General features: G+C 43.9%; 1 protein-coding gene across 1 annotated transcript in view; it reads right to left on the bottom strand.

Annotated features, from left to right (window-relative positions):
• Positions 1–19,548, bottom strand: part of LOC136577884 (dynein axonemal heavy chain 11-like) — a 390,521-nt gene that overhangs the window by 11,381 nt on the left and 359,592 nt on the right. Inside the window, exon 73 of the mRNA XM_066577803.1 lies at positions 7,272–7,384. Within this exon, the coding sequence (XP_066433900.1) occupies positions 7,272–7,384 (113 nt within the window). The remainder of the gene's footprint in view (positions 1–7,271; positions 7,385–19,548) is intronic.

Genomic DNA, 19,548 nt, shown 5'->3' with positions numbered 1-19,548 from the left:
AAACCTCCCTAAAGAGATGTGTAGTGCAGCTTGGAAAAAATCTTGATGGTAGGAGTGGGAGGTTTGGATTAAGGAAAAAATTTGTGTAAGGTCATTAGCAGAAAAGTGAGTACGGGTAGGGTGGTAAGTAGAGATGAGCGAGCACCAAAATGCTCGGGTGCTCGTTACTCGAGACGAACTTTACGTGATGCTCGAGGGTTCGTTTCGAGTAACGAACCCCATTGAAGTCAATGGGCGACTCGAGCATTTTTGTATATCGCCGATGCTCGCTAAGGTTTTCATTTGTGAAAATCTGGGCAATTCAAGAAAGTGATGGGAACGACACAGCAACGGATAGGGCAGGCGAGGGGCTACATGTTGGGCTGCATCTCAAGTTCCCAGGTCCCACTATTAAGCCACAATAGCGGCAAGAGTGGCCCCCCCCCCCTTCCCAACAACTTTTACTTCTGAAAAACCCTCATTAGCAAGGCATACCTTAGCTAAGCACCACACTACCTCCAACAAAGCACAATCACTGCCTGCATGACACTCCGCTGCCACTTCTGGGTTACATGCTGCCCAACCCCCCCCCCCCCCCCCCGCACGACCCAGTGTCCACAGCGCACACCAAAGTGTCCCTGCGCAGCCTTCAGCTTTCCTCATGCCACACGCTGGCCTCATAGCCACACCACCCTCATGTCTATTTATTAGTGCGTCTGCCATGAGGAGGAACCGCAGGCACACACTGCAGAGGGTTGGCACGGCCAGGCAGCGACCTTCTTTAAAAGGGGCGGGGCGATAGCCCATAATGCTGTACAGAAGCAATGAGAAATCCAATCCTGTGCCACCTCCATCAGGAGCTGCAAACCTGGGCATAGCAATGGGGAACCCATGTGCCACACACTATTCATTCTGTCAAGGTGTCTGCATGCCCCAGTCAGACCGGGGTTTTTTATAAATAGTCACAGGCAGGTACAACTCCGCAATGGGAATTCCGTGTGCACCCACAGCATGGGTGGCTCCCTGGAACCCACTGGCTGTACATAAATGTATCCCATTGCAGTGCCCAGCACAGCTGAGGTAACGTCAGGTTTAATGCAGGTGGGCTTCGGCCCACACTGCATGCCCCAGTCAGACTGGGGTTCTTTAGAAGTGGACACATGGAGTTACAACTCCATGTGGACCGACAGCATGGGTGGGTGCCAGGAAGCCACCGGCGGTACATAAATATATCCCATTGCATTGCCCATCACAGCTGAGGTAACGTCAGGTTTAAGGCAGGTGGTCTTCGGCCCACACTGCATGCCCCAGTCTGACCGGGGTTTTTAATACATAGACACTGGCAGGTACAAATCCCTAATGTGAAGTCCCTGTGGACCCACAGCATGGGTGGCTCCCTGGAACCCACGGGCGGTACATAAATATATCCCATTGCAGTGCCCATCACTGCATGCCCCAGTCAGACTGGGGTTCTTTAAAAGTGGACACATGGAGTTACAACTCCATGTGGACCGACAGCATGGGTGGGTCTCAGGAAGCCACCGGCGGTACATAAATATATCCCATTGCAGTGCCCATCACAGCTGAGGTAACATCAGGTCGGTGCACGGGCAGATTAAACCGATGTTGCAGGGTGCGCAGGGTGGCAGCGTCTGTGTTGGACTTGCGGAAATGTGCGCTGTGCCGGCGCACCTTTCCAAGCAGGTCTGACAAGCGTGGGTAGCTTTTCAGAAAGCGCTGAACCACCAAATTAAAGACGTGGGCCAGGCATGGCACGTGCGTGAGGCTGCCGAGCTGCAGAGCGGCCACCAGGTTACGGCCGTTGTCACACACGACTATGCCCAGTTGGAGGCTCAGCAGCGAAAGCCAGCGGTCGGTCTGCTCTGTCAGACCCTGCAGCAGTTCGTGGTCCGTGTGCCTCTTCTTTCCTAAGCTGAGTAGTTTCAGCACGGCCTGCTGATTCTTGCCCACCGCTGTGCTGCCACGCCGCGCGACACCGACTGCTGGCGACGTGCTGCTGCTGACACATCTTGATTGCGAGACAGAGGTTGCGTAGGAGGAGGAGGAGGGTGGTTTAGTGGAGGAAGCATACACCGCCGCAGATACCAGCACCGAGCTGGGGCCCGCAATTCTCGGGGTGGGTAGGACGTGAGCGGTCCCAGCCTCCACTAAATTCACCCAATGTGCCGTCAGGGAGATATAGTGGCCCTGCCCGCCTGTGCTTGTCCACGTGTCCGTTGTTAAGTGGACCTTGGCAGTAACCGCGTTGGTGAGGGCGCGTACAATGTTGCGGGAGACGTGGTCGTGCAGGGCTGGGACGGCACATCGGGAAAAGTAGTGGCGACTGGGAACCGAATAGCGCGGGGCCGCCGCCGCCATCATGTTTTTGAAAGCCTCCGTTTCCACAAGCCTATACGGCAGCATCTCCAGGCTGATCAATTTGGCTATGTGCACGTTTAACGCTTGAGCGTGCGGGTGCGTGGCAGCGTACTTGCGCTTGCGCTCAAACACTTGCGCTAGCGACGGCTGGACGGTGTGCTGAGAGACATTGGTGGATGGGGCCGAGGACAGCGGAGGTGAGGGTGTGGGTGCAGGCCGGGAGACGGTCGTGCCTGTGTCCTGAGGGGGGTTGGATCTCAGTGGCAGGTTGGGGCACAGGGGGAGAGGCAGTGGTGCAATCCGGAGGCGGTGAACGGCCTTTGTCCCACCTTGTGGGGTGCTTGGCCATCATATGCCTGCGCATGCTGGTGGTGGTGGCTCCCCGGCTGATCTTGGCGCGACAAAGGTTGCACACCACTGTTCGTCGGTCATCTGCACTCTCAGTGAAAAAACTGCCAGACCTTTGAGCACCTCGGCCTCTGCAGGGTGGCATGGTGCGAGGGGGTGCTTTGGGAAAAAGTTGGTGGATTATTCGGTCTGGCCCTGCCTCTACCCCTGGCCACCGCACTGCCTCTTCCAACCTACCCTGCTGCTGCACTTGCCTCCCCCTCTGAAGACCTGTCCTCAGTAGGCTTAGCAAACCAGGTGGGGTCAGTCACCTCATCGTCCTGCTGCTCTTCCTCCGAATCCTCTGTGCGCTCCTCCCTCGGACTTACTGCAATTACTACTACCTGAGTGATAGACAACTGTGTCTCATCGTCGTCGTCCTCCTCACCCACTGAAAGCTCTTGAGACAGTTGCCGGAAGTCCCCAGCCTCATCCCCAGGACCCCCGGAACTTTCCAAAGGTTGGGCATCGGTCACGACAAACTCCTCCGGTGGGATAGGAACCATTGCTGCCCATTCTGGGCAGGGGCCCGAGAACAGTTCCTGGGAGTCTGACTGCTCCTCAGAATGTGTCATTGTAATGGAGTGAGGAGGCTGGGAGGAAGGAGGAGCAGCAGCCAGAGGATTCAGAGTTGCAGCAGTGGACGGCGTAGAACTCTGGGTGGTTGATAGATTGCTGGATGCACTTTCTGCCATCCACGACAGGACCTGCTCACGCTGCTCATTTTCTAATAAAGGTCTACCGCGTGGACCCATTAATTGTGAGATTAATCTGGGGACGCCAGAAACGTGCCTCTCTCCTAATCGCGCAGCAGTCGGCTTCGATACACCTGGATCAGGAGCTCGGCCTGTGCCCACACCCTGACTTGGGCCTCCGCGTCCTCGCCCGCGTCCATGTCCTCTAGGCCTACCCCTACCCCTACCCCTCAGCATGGTGTATTACCAGTAGTGCAGAAACAGAACGCTGTAATTAAATGTGCCGCTTATTGGCCTGTGGTTGGAGGCTGACTTCGCTTACGGAATGCACAGCAGAGCCAGGAAAGAATTTTGCGCAAGCCTGTAGTGAGACGTAGGTGCGTATGACTGAGCTAGTGGAATTCACAGCGCAGAACCAGTCAAGTGTCCAAAGGCCACTAGTAGGCCTTAAGTATTTTGCTTCTATGTTTTTAAAGGCTGAGCTGATACAGCAGACAGATACTGTAGGCAGCGTATATATGTATACTGTTTCCCTCTGGACGGGATGACGGCGGTGATGTAACGGGCAACGCAGAGCCAGGGAACACTTTTGCGCAAGCCTGCTGTAACACTTAGCTGCGTATTAATTAGGACTACTACCCCCAACAGACACGCAGTACACTCAAGACGGTCACAGGCAGCCCAAAGATAGTATTTTTCCCAAATTTGTTTGAAAAAGCCCACTGCCTATATAGACAGTATATCTCTTTCACCTTTCCCACTTTCCCTGCCTCACCAGTACTGGCCCTATACTATGTACAATGACTGCAGACTGAGGACGCAATGCTCTGCACGCCCGATATACCAAAAAAAAAAAATGTGCAACACTGCTAAAAGCAGCCTCAACAGTACTGCACACGGTCAGATGTGGCCCTAAGAAGGACCGTTGAGGTTCTTCAAGTCTAAAATAACTCCTAACGCTCTCCCTATAGCAGCAGCATCAGCAGCACTTTCCCTGATCTCTGTCAGAATGCATCTGTGGCGAGCCGCGGGCGGGGCAGATTTTAATACTCGGGTGTCACCTGATCTCCCCAGCCACTCACTGCAGAGGGGTGGTATAGGGCTGGAACATCACAGGAGGCAGTTGTAATGCCTTCCATGTCTTTCTATTGGCAAGAAAAGCGAGCTAATGTCTCAGAGATGAAAGTGAAAGTAACTCGAACATCGCGTGGTGCTCGTCTCGAGTAACGAGCATCTCGAACACCCTAATACTCAAACGAGTATCAAGCTCGGACGAGTACGTTCGCTCATCTCTAGTGGTAAGCAAACATGAGTGATGATATAGGATGGTGCAGCACTATGGGAAGCTTTATGGATGAGAGTGATGAATATGAATTGTATTCTACAGTGAATGGGCAACCAGTGCAGGGAGAGGCACGGATGAAATTCATTGCTGCAGGGATTAGAGGTAGACTGGATCGGGCAGGAAATAAGTGGTTGGTCCCCGGAGGATCTTTATGACGTGGTGTTCTATTGGCTAAGGTCTTTGCTGCTATTACAAGAGGACATCATCTTTCTATGTACCATTGAATTCAGTGCTGTCTGCACATGGAGATGATGTCATCAGTGCCACCTACTTTCCTGTTCCACCTCTGTGTAACTGACCGGCCCTGCCTTTCTGCATGTACTCTTCCCACAGCCTCCGCTTTTACTACAAGTTGTACCTGACAAGCAAACGGGTAGAAAAAAATGACCAGTGACAACCAAAGCAACTGCAGGTCGAGAGTGTGGCCGCCCAGAGGGCATATGTAAGGAGCAGTAGCCCCACGGACTTCAACAAGAGCCAGAGCTGGCTAAAAGAGGTCATACCAACATGACAGCACAGACACATAACTTTCCTTAATTTTGGGGGAAGAGGGCATGATTTTTTGCAGGGGCACGGTGTGTATTATAATTAATTTCAGGGACACACTGTATACTATAGTTATTTTCAAGGGACATGGTGTATATTATGATTATTATATGGGGCACAGTGTTTATTTCATTCCTGGGGAACAGTGAGTAGCGCTATTTTCAGGTGACACAGCGTGTGGCAATATTTTCAAAGCAGAAAATAATGTCTTGGCAGAAAACTCTACAGAGGCAAGAATTAGCTAGAAAAAGTCATAAAGATCTGAACCAGATGGAGAAGAAAAAGGAATGACTCCAATCAGATGACGTCTGAGCAGGTCCCTTCCAGACTCCAAATCAAACTTTTACCTGTGCATTCTATAGCTACACCCCTGGCCAGAGATACCTTGGCAGCAAACTGCAGTCTTTGGGAGAAACCATCATGGCAGTCTAGGCCAAATGGAAAAGGAAAGAGAACAACTCCAGAGACTCCATCCTAGATTATGTCACTTGTGAGGAACTGGATGATTAAATACTTATTCATTCAGCCTTTACCTGTGACTTTGAAATGTATTCCAACTTTTTATTTTTTTAGCAAGTTGGGAAGTTTTGTACTGATTCAATGGGAATGAGCGTGGGACAATTTGCCTGATCTGCCTAGGGCACCAAATCACCTTGTCCCAATCCTGGATTGAATGTAGGGAGTGAAGAAAAGATCAAATATGACCGCCAGACAGTGGGCGTGCTGTCAAAGAGTTTTGATAGTACCAAAGACTTAAGTGGTAATATCAGGATTAGATAGTTTAGTAGATGGCAGTGACACAAGAAATTCAGTTTTTGAAAAATTCACCTTCAGGTAGAGAGAAGACGTGATGTGGGAACAGCCGACAGACAATCATTGGTGTTTTGTAGTAGTGCAGGTGTGATGTCATGGGGAGAAGTATGCACTTAAGTATATTTTAAAAAAAAACAAAAAAAAAACTGAAGAACTGATTAGAAAGTCATGTGTACCCCAAAGCGGTAAAAACCGCAGGTCATCTTGCAAAAAAACAAGCCTTCACGCAGCTTAGTCAACTGAAAAATAATAAGGGTCTTTGAAATCAGTAATGCAAAAAATTACTTTTAAGCATTATTATCCAAAAGTATAATAACTATAATGTTTGGACAGATCAGTGGCAAAAGAAGACCCGGCTGCCAAAGAACAAGATGGCTGATACTGGCATGGGTATCGCACAACTGAAAGAAACAGTGCAAAACCGAAAAACATGGAGGGAGCTGACCTTTAGGGTCGTGAACGACTAAACGGTTAACAATAATAATGCAAATGTAATATAACAAAAAATCATATAAACTTGGAATTGTCATTATAGTACTGATCCATAGAATAAAGTTAACGTCATCTATACTGCACAGTGAACTTTGTAAAAACAAAGCCCCAAAAACAATAGTGGGATTGCTGTGCGTTTTTTCCAGTGACTGCCCTCAAAGAAAAAAAGTTATAATATACTGTATATGAAAATGGAAAAATCACTGTGTCCTCAAATGGGTTAATGAAAGAGGTATTATACTGCAGGTCATGAGGTTGTAAAATATTTTGGTTTCTAATGATCACAATGGGTGCAAACTGACAATCAAGTATTCTATATACTTCTTATTTTATTCCTGTGTCTGACCTAACCATCTCCATCCTTTTAGCTGTCATATCTAATAGTCTATATCACAAAAAATGCGTAGAATGTACATCACTTCGGAAATATATTTTTAGGACGGCAAACATGCATTCAGTTAGGATAAAGCGTGGAGAGAAATAATTGTTTATGGCACACAGTTTAAGCTGTTCTGGTAATCATGTTGAAAAATACAATATTTATTCATTAGATCAAATTTAATGAGGCCTCCTGGCAGTAATTATAAAAATTACTGTAGCAGTAAATTACTAATGAGTTGTGATGTGCTCCCTACCTGTGAGGAAGGACTGGGGGTTGAAAAAACCTGATATCCAGACGACACTTGGGAGACAAAGATCTTGAGTCCAGGCATCAAGTTCACGGCAGCGAAGGAGCAGATCACTGTACCTAGAGAGCAAGCAAAAGAGACCCTCAACTCCGCTACTGTTCAACAACAGCTGGAAAACTGCAGGTTACAGAACAGATCTCTGTGCTCTAAATGTATCCCTTTCATTGTATCGAAATAGAAATGAAATGGCTTATAACCTTCTGTACACAACTAATGTTACAGAAGTGTCCTTCGACAGCTTCTTGCTTAGTACTTAATTCAGCCTCATCATGGGCTATGTGGATCTATAATTCACATCTACACCATCTTATACATTTATGTGGATGCTAATTTAAAGCCATACAGTATCCCAATGACAAGGCTAATATGCCAGAGCGAACAACAAGCACTGTTGTCATGTAGACATTAACAGAAACCCTACAGCTTCAGACCTGTTACTTCAATCAATATCTCCACACAGGACTAGTTTTGAGCTAACCAAAATGGTCGAATGCTGTTTCGGGTTGAGCTTTACTAAATGTGGTGCAAATTCGAACCTCAGGTGGTTTGTCTTGCCCAAACCACAAAAAATGTTTTGTTTTCCTTATAGCTTTTCTGGCTCTTAGATAGTGTTTTACATCAGTTTCAAGGTATTGGTGAAGTTCCAATTCAGTTTGAACTAATTTGGACCGAACTGAACTTTTTGCTAAAAAATTTGGCAAACTGGTTGAACTACACGTTTCAAAAATTCGCTCATCACTACACAGGAGTTAAGCAATAAGATAAAGTTCTCCACATCTTAACTGTGTAATAAACAGTAATTTATATAATGCTTTTGGCACTTTTGTCTTAATATAGAGAATTTTTCAAAATAGTAGACAAGCAATTGGATGTTTTATTGCAGTGGTCATGTCAGACAAATGGTAAAGGGCTTTTGCCAAGCCGGGTTACACTATCTAAAACTAGGCTTAGCGATCACCTGGTGTATAGAAACCAGATGATAGGTAAGCGTGCTCGCACACTAGAGCTGTACACCTTCCAGTTGTCGGATAAAATATGAGATTATACTTCTTTCCTTGGCTTTGAGTTATATCATTCTTTTTGTAAAAGGTTGCGCCGTCACCCAGGCCTTTTAATCTTTTATATAAGCAGATGATTGGCCAAACAAATTTCTGATTATTTTTAGAGCATCTAATTAAAATATTTCCCAGTAAATCACATTCCAATGACGTTTGTTTTACAGGGTGGGCTTCGGAGAATTAACCCAACACCACAATTTTAGGAAAGCTGTCTAAAAGAAAATCTTTGGTGCCCATAGCATCCAATCACAGTGCAGCTTTCATTTTACTAAAAAGTTTCAGAAATGAAAGCTGTGCTGTGATTGGATGTTACGGACAAGATAGATAAATTTTCTTTTAGACTGCTCTCTTAAGAATTTGGTGTCAAACTGCTTTTTCGTGGCCCACCCTGTAGATGCTATGGTGATGATGAGTGAGTGTGAGGCTAACATGTGTATATATACAAAATTGGGATAAATCATAAACGACTAATAGGTTGTGGGAAGCCATTTTGGTTGACAAAATGGGAATTATAGGATCCTTGTTCATCTGCTTGGTGAAACCCCCATCTACTAGACATTTTTACTACAGATACGCCATAAATATCTGAGACAATCCATACTGTATGCAGCAATGCACATGAATGATACTGGCACCACGGAGGCTGATTTTCTGTGTTTATTCGCCTCGTTACAGATATCTTGTATATGTCCCTTGTATTATGTTAATAACAAAACTGGGAATTCAAATGGATAAATATAAGGGCTTTGCTGAAACTAATGCATCAAAAACTGGCACCTAAGTTACTCCAATTACTGCATCGCCAATGGCAGATAAATATCCAGTCGGAATAATGATTTATTATGTTATGGGAAGTTGACTTTTCGCTTCTAAAGGAAAATAGCATCTAATCTTTGAAAATCAATGACTCACTATATGTCGCCTGCTGATGACCTCTGAAGCAATGTCAGAGAAGGAGAGCACTTGTTAATGGGATATAAATGTCACAACATTGTGTACCATAAGAAAGACTTTAAATAGTTCCAAGAAATAGAGATAATGCTGGAAGAAACAGTGTCAGTCAAGTATATGGCTTGGGCTTAGAATGCTTTCTATTAAGTCTGTAAAGCTTGGTGTTCAAAATACCTCATTTAAAGTTACATTTAACCTAAATATTATCCACAGTTACTGTGTAGTGAATATAACCTACTACACATGGATGCAACCGTTGCAGGCTGGGGAGGCTGAATGTAATGTTCTTCAATGGGATGACTGACATCGACATTAGAAAAATGAGAACAGACATTGGGCACAATAAATTGGTTGGATCTGGCAACAATCTAATGTCTATGAGGTTTGTCAGAGTGAAACATGGGCAGGGTACACACTCCTCCAATAGCCATGGTAGAGGTATTGCTGCCTTAACCCCCTAAGGATCAGGATCTTTGGTTCTGCAACTACCAAAATTATATTTGCTGCGTTTTTTTTCCCATGACATATAGGGCTATTTTTTATATATCTTTTCTTCACAGACCTTTCCCCCCATTTTATTAGTGTTAAAAGACGTTGTTTTGGACATTCTTATATATAAATTTGTATAGTCTCTCTCTCTTTTTTTTAAAAAAAAATTATTTATTTTTTGCTGTATTTTTTTTTTCCTTAATTTTGTAACTTTTTTAAAAACTTGTATGTCATGTCCTTCATGAGGTCTTATAAGACGTCTGGGGCTCATTCGCATTGTCTGTTTTTTTATTTATTTAATTCCCACTCTTCAGTTGGGGCATCCACAGGAACCACAGTTACAGAGGAAAACATCCCCCTAGAATTACATTAGTCACTAACAGAGCTGATCTGGGTCTGCTAAGGCCCTGCAGCTCTGCCACGGTAGCACTTTCACTTTCTCCCTACACTACATAGCGCTTATTAAGCACTATGTAGCTTGCAAGAGAGAAGGTAGAAGTAGTTAAAAAATGCTTTTGCCTTCTCCTCAGGGTCCTCAGGTCTGGCAGCTGAGAACCCTACCTGCTTCTGCTAGATTTCAAGAACAAGAGTTTTAATTCCACACCATATTTTTTTCTATCAGCCAGGCTTAAAGCCCAGGACCAAGTGTCATAAATTTACTGTGCTTCGTCCCTAAGGGGTTAAAGAGATATTCACATTTTGTAGTGTCCTGATCTTTTGCCACGATATTCCATAATCAATTCCATAATTCCATTATCGGTGCAACCTCACTGATCATGAAGACCTCCTAACACATTAGAGAATAGTCATCCAAACCACCAATTCCGGCAGGACTGGATGACTCTTGTATGCATATGGGGGCCCCCTGACTGTTTCCTGGTAGAAGAATTGGTTATATTGAATTTCAACGCACATTTATTTTGTTTCACCTGGAGATAAACCAACGCCAGAACTGTATGGTTGTGGCTTTTTTCACTGTCTCCATGGAAAGTACACGAACGCTTGGCTAGGTTATGTGTGTGGGTGATTTCGAGGGAAATGGCTGTCATCTGAACGAGAGCATGGGCACCTTAAAAACAAATGTACCAATCCTAAGAGACGGCTTAGTATGAGGTGGTCCTTAGTTCAACACTCTATGCCTAAAAGGGGCTCAGAGAGCCTATACCCTTCGCCTCATGCATATGTGAAATCACGATTTGAATGCACTACATTGTGAACCAACACCGCAATTTCTTTCTTTTCTTCTTTCTAGCCTACTTATTGGTTATTACCCCATGTTCAGAGTTTCACATTCTTTCAGATTACTACTATATTGTACACCTATTGCTATAAATAGCATGTGAAGTGTTATGTACCATTAATAACTTGCAAAACAATAAAAAAGTATTCGCAATTAAAAACCAATGTACCAAACTTCCTTTTCGCATTTCACCTAAGAGTGTTATTCCAATTAAAACAAGATCAGTGGGGAAGGGGAAGGGGTTGACCACTGGGACTCCCACTTATCACAGAGAATGGGTGTCGGGTTTGTCCTCAAATGAATGTAGCAAACATTACGCCTGCGTGCCACCACTCCATTCATTTCAATGATATTGATGAGTGCTTGAACTCCGCACTCTCTGGTGCTCTCATTAAAATGAATGGAGCGGCAGCATGCCTCTATAGTCTCTACTCCTGTTCATCTGAGGATCAACTGGGACCGTTATTGGGATTGGTGACAGACCCAACAGTCAGACCTCCACAGATCAGCTAGTTATCCCCTATCTTGTACTCATTCTAACCAGAATACCCATTTAACAGTGGCATTACCAGCCAGAGAACTATAGCTTAGCACAGAGGTGTAACGTAAAGCTTCTGGGCCCCAATGCAAAATCTGTAACAGGCACCCCAACTATAATGCTTTCATATTACTAGGCTTACTAGATGGAGAAGAGAGGCCTTATGGCCCCCCTAAGGCTCCTGGGCCGGGGAGCAACCGCATCCCCTATAGTTACGCCCCTATCTTAGCCCCATTCAAGTGAATGTTGCTGTGCTGCAGTGCTAAACTAGCAATGCAGTCCCTTCATTCTTGGGATCAGTAGGGGTCTAGAAAGCAGACTTGAAATCATTAGAAAGTGATGGTATATTGACAAGGTGAGGAAACAGTTTTCATGGCTATTGCAACATTTGGATTTTTAACTAAATGTTCACACCCAGCCTTTATTGACTTTCACAAAAGTCTCCTATCTCTGTATATTCCATATCTAGAATACTGGTCAGTCACGTAAAAAGTGCAAATAACCTCTCATTAAACAGATTCGGTGAGGCATTTACAAGCCGTGTTGATTCTGTAAGACAATGTTGCTCTATTCTTGATTTCCGCACTTAGACTTCAAAGCTTTAGAAAGAAAAGTCTTATTGTTCTGGTTGCTGCTAAGAACAGTTAATGAGAGTACAAAGTCTTCATTGTCAGTGATAAGATCATGTGCATGCGCTTTGATTTCTCAAATGTGTTGAATATGTAACTACAGGTAGGTAAAACATTGCTGCGGTTCTTAAGGCCCATGTTCATATGGGCCTTATTAATTCTTCTACATACGTTCATATACTGTATATACATTGAACAAAATAATAGAAAACATCCAGAAGGAAGACCTACAGCAGGGAAGATTTATTCAGACTGGAGTTTTATACATCGGCCTTAATCCATACTTTGTTGGAGTATAATATGCCACATCTATTAAGAGGTGCATACCTCATAATAAACTTGGTATGTCTTTGGTTGTCCCAGTGTTTAGAAATTGAAATGTATGCCCGATATAGACCACATTTACACTGACAGAAGATCGTTCAAAAGTCGCTCAAACGACAGTTTGAGTGACAGTTTTGAGCGATCATCTTTGCATACCTTATAGTAGCTAAGTGGCTACTATACAGTTATGCAGCCGGAGCGGGACACAGCCGCAGCCGCTAATAGAACAATACAGCTGTTTTGCATAACCACGCTTGTTCTGCACGCTTACAGCCCTTGCTTACGCTTACAGCCCATGCCCGCTGTAAATTCACAGCAGGACACAGGCACAGAGAATCTTATCAGCGTAGCCAGCTGTGCTGATAACAGTTGATCGCTCAATTCAAGAAAAATTGAAGTGAGCGATCAACGACTCGTGTGCGAAAACTGCATGATGTCAGTGCAATTAGACGCAACAAGAATTGCTCAAAAGACTGCTTTGAGCGATTTTTGAGCGATTCTCGTTGCGTCTGGAAGGGCCAATAAGCATGCGTAGATTTGTGATGTAATTTGCAACAACTTCTGACATAAGCAACAATTAATCTGCCAGAGGTGATGCCCCTCCCAAGTTAACAAGCCCAGGAAGGATATTATAGGTTATAAATCTTAGGTTAATTGTTAACCCAGGTATACAGGTAGGTAGGAACTCTTAGGGGTTGATCCAGGGAACAGTCTGATTGCCATTAGGGAGTCGGGAAGGAATTTTTTTCCCCAAAAGGGCTATTTGGCTTCTGGTCTTGGGGTTTTTTGCCTTCCTCTGGATCAATCACACAGGAGGATAGACAGGCTGGACTAGATGGACATTGTCTTCATTCGGCCTTACGAACTATGTTACTATGTTACTATTCCAATCACTGTAAGAATACACTTAGAAACTGAGAGATACCATCTCCAGAGGCTGATTGCCATGAAAGTTTTGCTTACCATGTAATCATCATGTTCACTATATATATATATATATATATATATATATATATATATATATATATATATACATACAGATAATACATAGAATGGTCACTTTATTAGAGACTCCAGCCCTCTAATGATTGGTGCATCATTGTATGGATATCAGATATGTGACCTTGAAGTGAAACATAAAATTAACTGATTAATTAAGTTTTCTGTAGATCAATTAAAGTGTGATGCCATAACTTAATGGGAAAAATGGAGTGATCTGACCAACCGCCAATGAGGCCTGGTCATCGGAGTAGGCTAACAGGGGCCAGGATTTCCAACACTGCCAATCCTGTAGGGTTTATTTTCATGTCGTAGTGCAGAAAGTATACTGAGAATGGTGTGATCAAGGAAAAACATCCAGTGAAAGGGAATCCTGTTGATGTAAATGACTCAACGATGAAAGTATGCTTGATAAAGACCGCTAATATCGCAATGTTGCTGGAGAAGGAAGAATAAAGATAATTTTTACATTTTGCACATTATGCTGCCACATATATCTTTATTCCATCAATGATGAAAGGGGTCAGAGGAGGATGTAATGGATCGGTCTAACAAACAGGCAGTACACAGTCAAGCAAACTGCACCGAACACAATGCTGGCCCTGCAACCAACGTGTCTGAATGCGCAACTCTTCGTTCTTTAGCCGTGATGGGTTATAACAGCAGTCTAGGTGCCATTATTGTTTAAGAGAAGCAGAAAGTCAAGACTCCAGTAGGCAAAATAGCGTAAAAATCACTAAGCAGTGGAAAAACATCAGCTGGTCAGATGAATCCCAATTTCCATTGCGCATGCTGATGGGAGGGTCATAAATTAGCACAAGCAGTAAGAGTCTATGAATCCTTCCCACCATGTGATTCAATAGCTCGAGCTGGTGGAGGTGGAATAATGGTGTGATACCTGTGGATGCATACCACGACACATTGCTGTGCTGCTGGATGTCAGAGGAGCTGTACTGCACTACTTGTTGGGTGTCTCCAATAGAGAGGACATTTAGTGTGTATTTCCATTAAGGCGCTTCAAATAAGTCAATACAGTCAAGAAAGACTAAGGGCTTGCACTGTGTATTATGCATGCGTTACACGGACGTATGAAACACGGTGAATGGAGTCAATGGGCTTTCATTAATCCATGCACATGTACATGTAGACACTGTGTATCAAAAAGCACGAGAAATAGATTGCAGCATGCTCTATTTCTCTGCATACTATGAAGTCCTATACATTTGTAGACTCTGTGCATGAAATGTTGTCCTTATACAATACATTGCGTATGGGCAGTGTTTTCATTCGCATCCCCGCTCTGAAACAGGGTGGGGAATTTCTTTACAAATAAATAAATAAATCACACTGTGCATGCGGTGATTACAAAGACCAGTAAAACACTGCAGGGAGACCCTCAGCGTTTTACTCATACGTTCATGTGCATGAGCCCTAAGGTTGCAGGATGGCATTCGAAAGGCGTCAGAGGGAATAACGACACACTAGCTTGTTGTTGTCTCACCTCATAATATATTTGATGTTCTATAAATAAAGGTTCTTGATTTTATACTATTTTTTTCCCAAGCATTGGAGAAGCTGGATTATTTTTTTCTGTATGTATCTACTCTGATTTTGGCCAAGTATATTCATGCTCTGTGCGTGCACACAATCCTATGCAGACAGTCGCGATTTGGATCGTGGAAAATCCGCACGGTAACAAAATCATGGCATATCCTATTTCTGTGTGAGCCTGTGCCCCAGCCGACACATCGCAGAGCAGCGAGAGAAGATGCTGGACAAGTAAGCGAGTGGTCACTGCAGGAGCACTGGTCGTATCCTGCTGCAAGAATCTCGCAGTCGGAATCCGACCCGGCCATGTGCATGAGGCCTTAAGGTGGGCAATTTTAAATGGCACGACAGACCTTCTAATGTGTACGGGTGCTTCTGAGGTAAGTGTACATATGTTTAGGTTGTTGGGTGAAATAGCTGTCAGCTGAATGAGTGTTCAGCAAACAGCTATCTAAAGTGTATGGCCCTCTTACGTACCTTCATAGGTTTGGGGGTTGTAGTGAACTTTCCATAGTGGAAAATCGGCTGCATATACGCTGCTAATCTGCAGTGGCTAAATCCGCATCTAAATGCTGCTGTGGATTTTGGTATGGATTTGCCGTGAATTTCAGGACAGCATCAGATTGATGTAGTTGCATGTGGTTTTGCAAGTGTAAAATATACACGTACGTTATGCAGAATTAGCTGTGTATCCGTTGACTATCTTCAATTGTGGGCTAGCTGTGTATCATTGATGATCTTCCACAGTGGATTACCTGTGTATCCGTTGACAAACTTCCATTGTTTATTAGCTGTGTATCCGTTGACTATCATTCACTGCAGATTAGCTGTATATCATTGATGATCTTCCCCTGCAGATTAGCTGTGTATCATTGATGGTCTTCCACAGTGGATTAGCTGTGTATCATTGATGATCTTCCACAATGGATTAGCTGTGTATCATTGATGGTCTTCCACAGTGGATTAGCTGTGTATCATTGATGATCTTCCACAGTGGATTACCTGTGTATCCGTTGACAAACTTCCATTGTTTATTAGCTGTGTATCCGTTGACTATCATCCACTGCAGATTAGCTGTATATCATTGATGATCTTCCCCTGCAGATTAGCTGTGTATCATTGATGGTCTTCCACAGTGGATTAGCTGTGTATCATTGATGGTCTTCCACAGTGGATTAGCTGTGTATCATTGATGGTCTTCCACAATGGATTAGCTGTGTATCATTGATGATCTTCCACAATGGATTAGCTGTGTATCATTGATGATCTTCCACAATGGATTAGCTGTGTATCATTGATGATCTTCCACAATGGATTAGCTGTGTATCATTGATGATCTTCCCCTGCAGATTAGCTGTGTATCATTGATGATCTTCCCCTGCAGATTAGCTGTGTATCATTGATGATCTTCCCCTGCAGATTAGCTGTGTATCATTGATGATCTTCCCCTGCAGATTAGCTGTGTATCATTGATGATCTTCCCCTGCAGATTAGCTGTGTATCATTGATGATCTTCCCCTGCAGATTAGCTGTGTATCATTGATGATCTTCCCCTGCAGATTAGCTGTGTATCATTGATGATCTTCCCCTGCAGATTAGCTGTGTATCATTGATGATCTTCCCCTGCAGATTAGCTGTGTATCATTGATGGTCTTCCCCTGCAGATTAGCTGTGTGTATCATTGATGGTCTTCCACAGTGGATTAGCTGTGTATCATTGATGGTCTTCCACAGTGGATTAGCTGTGTATCATTGATGGTCTTCCACAATGGATTAGCTGTGTATCATTGATGATCTTCCACAATGGATTAGCTGTGTATCATTGATGGTCTTCCACAATGGATTAGCTGTGTATCATTGATGATCTTCCACAATGGATTAGCTGTGTATCATTGATGATCTTCCACAATGGATTAGCTGTGTATCATTGATGATCTTCCCCTGCAGATTAGCTGTGTATCATTGATGATCTTCCCCTGCAGATTAGCTGTGTATCATTGATGATCTTCCCCTGCAGATTAGCTGTGTATCATTGATGATCTTCCCCTGCAGATTAGCTGTGTATCATTGATGATCTTCCCCTGCAGATTAGCTGTGTATCATTGATGATCTTCCCCTGCAGATTAGCTGTGTATCATTGATGATCTTCCCCTGCAGATTAGCTGTGTATCATTGATGATCTTCCCCTGCAGATTAGCTGTGTATCATTGATGGTCTTCCCCTGCAGATTAGCTGTGTGTATCATTGATGGTCTTCCACAGTGGATTAGCTGTGTATCATTGATGGTCTTCCACAGTGGATTAGCTGTGTATCATTGATGGTCTTCCACAATGGATTAGCTGTGTATCATTGATGGTCTTCCACAATGGATTAGCTGTGTATCATTGATGATCTTCCACAATGGATTAGCTGTGTATCATTGATGATCTTCCACAATGGATTAGCTGTGTATCATTGATGATCTTCCACAATGGATTAGCTGTGTATCATTGATGGTCTTCCACAGTGGATTAGCTGTGTATCACTGATGATCTTCCACAGTGGATTAGCTGTGTATCACTGATGATCTTCCACTGTGGATTAGCTGTGTATCACTGATGATCTTCCACTGTGGATTAGCTGTGTATCACTGATGATCTTCCACTGTGGATTAGCTGTGTATCACTGATGATCTTCCACTGTGGATTAGCTGTGTATCACTGATGATCTTCCACTGTGGATTAGCTGTGTATCACTGATGATCTTCCACTGTGGATTAGCTGTGTATCACTGATGATCTTCCACTGTGGATTAGCTGTGTATCACTGATGATCTTCCACTGTGGATTAGCTGTGTATCACTGATGATCTTCCACTGTGGATTAGCTGTGTATCACTGATGATCTTCCACTGTGGATTAGCTGTGTATCACTGATGATCTTCCACTGTGGATTAGCTGTGTATCATTGATGATCTTCCACAATGGATTAGCTGTGTATCATTGATGATCTTCCACAATGGATTAGCTGTGTATCATTGATGATCTTCCCCTGCAGATTAGCTGTGTATCATTGATGATCTTCCCCTGCAGATTAGCTGTGTATCATTGATGATCTTCCCCTGCAGATTAGCTGTGTATCATTGATGGTCTTCCCCTGCAGATTAGCTGTGTGTATCATTGATGGTCTTCCCCTGCAGATTAGCTGTGTGTATCATTGATGGTCTTCCACAGTGGATTAGCTGTGTATCATTGATGGTCTTCCACAGTGGATTAGCTGTGTATCATTGATGGTCTTCCACAGTGGATTAGCTGTGTATCATTGATGGTCTTCTACAGTGGATTAGCTGTGTGTATCATTGACGATCTTCTACAGTGGATTAGCTGTATATCCATTAATGATCTTCCACTGTGGATTAGCTGTGTATTCGTTGACAATCCTCCACTGTGGATTAGCTGTGTATCATTGATGTTCTTCCACTGTGGATTAGCTGTGTATCATTGATGATCTTCCACTGTGGATTAGCTGTGTATCATTGATGATCTTCCACAATGGATTAGCTGTGTATCATTGATGGTCTTCCATAGTGGATTAGCTGTGTATCATTGATGGTCTTCCACAGTGGATTAGCTGTGTATCACTGATGGTCTTCCACTGTGGATTAGCTGTGTATCATTGATGATCTTCCACTGTGGATTAGCTGTGTATCATTGATGGTCTTCCACAATGGATTAGCTGTGTATCATTGATGATCTTCCACCATGGATTAGCTGTGTATCATTGATGGTCTTCCACAGTGGATTAGCTGTGTATCACTGATGATCTTCCACAGTGGATTAGCTGTGTATCACTGATGATCTTCCACTGTGGATTAGCTGTGTATCACTGATGATCTTCCACTGTGGATTAGCTGTGTATCACTGATGATCTTCCACTGTGGATTAGCTGTGTATCACTGATGATCTTCCACTGTGGATTAGCTGTGTATCACTGATGATCTTCCACTGTGGATTAGCTGTGTATCACTGATGATCTTCCACTGTGGATTAGCTGTGTATCACTGATGATCTTCCACTGTGGATTAGCTGTGTATCACTGATGATCTTCCACTGTGGATTAGCTGTGTATCACTGATGATCTTCCACTGTGGATTAGCTGTGTATCACTGATGATCTTCCACTGTGGATTAGCTGTGTATCACTGATGATCTTCCACTGTGGATTAGCTGTGTATCACTGATGATCTTCCACTGTGGATTAGCTGTGTATCACTGATGATCTTCCACTGTGGATTAGCTGTGTATCACTGATGATCTTCCACTGTGGATTAGCTGTGTATCACTGATGATCTTCCACTGTGGATTAGCTGTGTATCACTGATGATCTTCCACTGTGGATTAGCTGTGTATCACTGATGATCTTCCACTGTGGATTAGCTGTGTATCACTGATGATCTTCCACTGTGGATTAGC

Source organism: Eleutherodactylus coqui, chromosome 8, assembly GCF_035609145.1.
Source record: "Eleutherodactylus coqui strain aEleCoq1 chromosome 8, aEleCoq1.hap1, whole genome shotgun sequence".
Taxonomy (NCBI): Eukaryota; Metazoa; Chordata; class Amphibia; order Anura; family Eleutherodactylidae; genus Eleutherodactylus; species Eleutherodactylus coqui.
The sequence above is the reverse complement of the archived record's forward strand: the minus strand, read 5'-3'. Positions and strand labels throughout refer to the sequence as shown.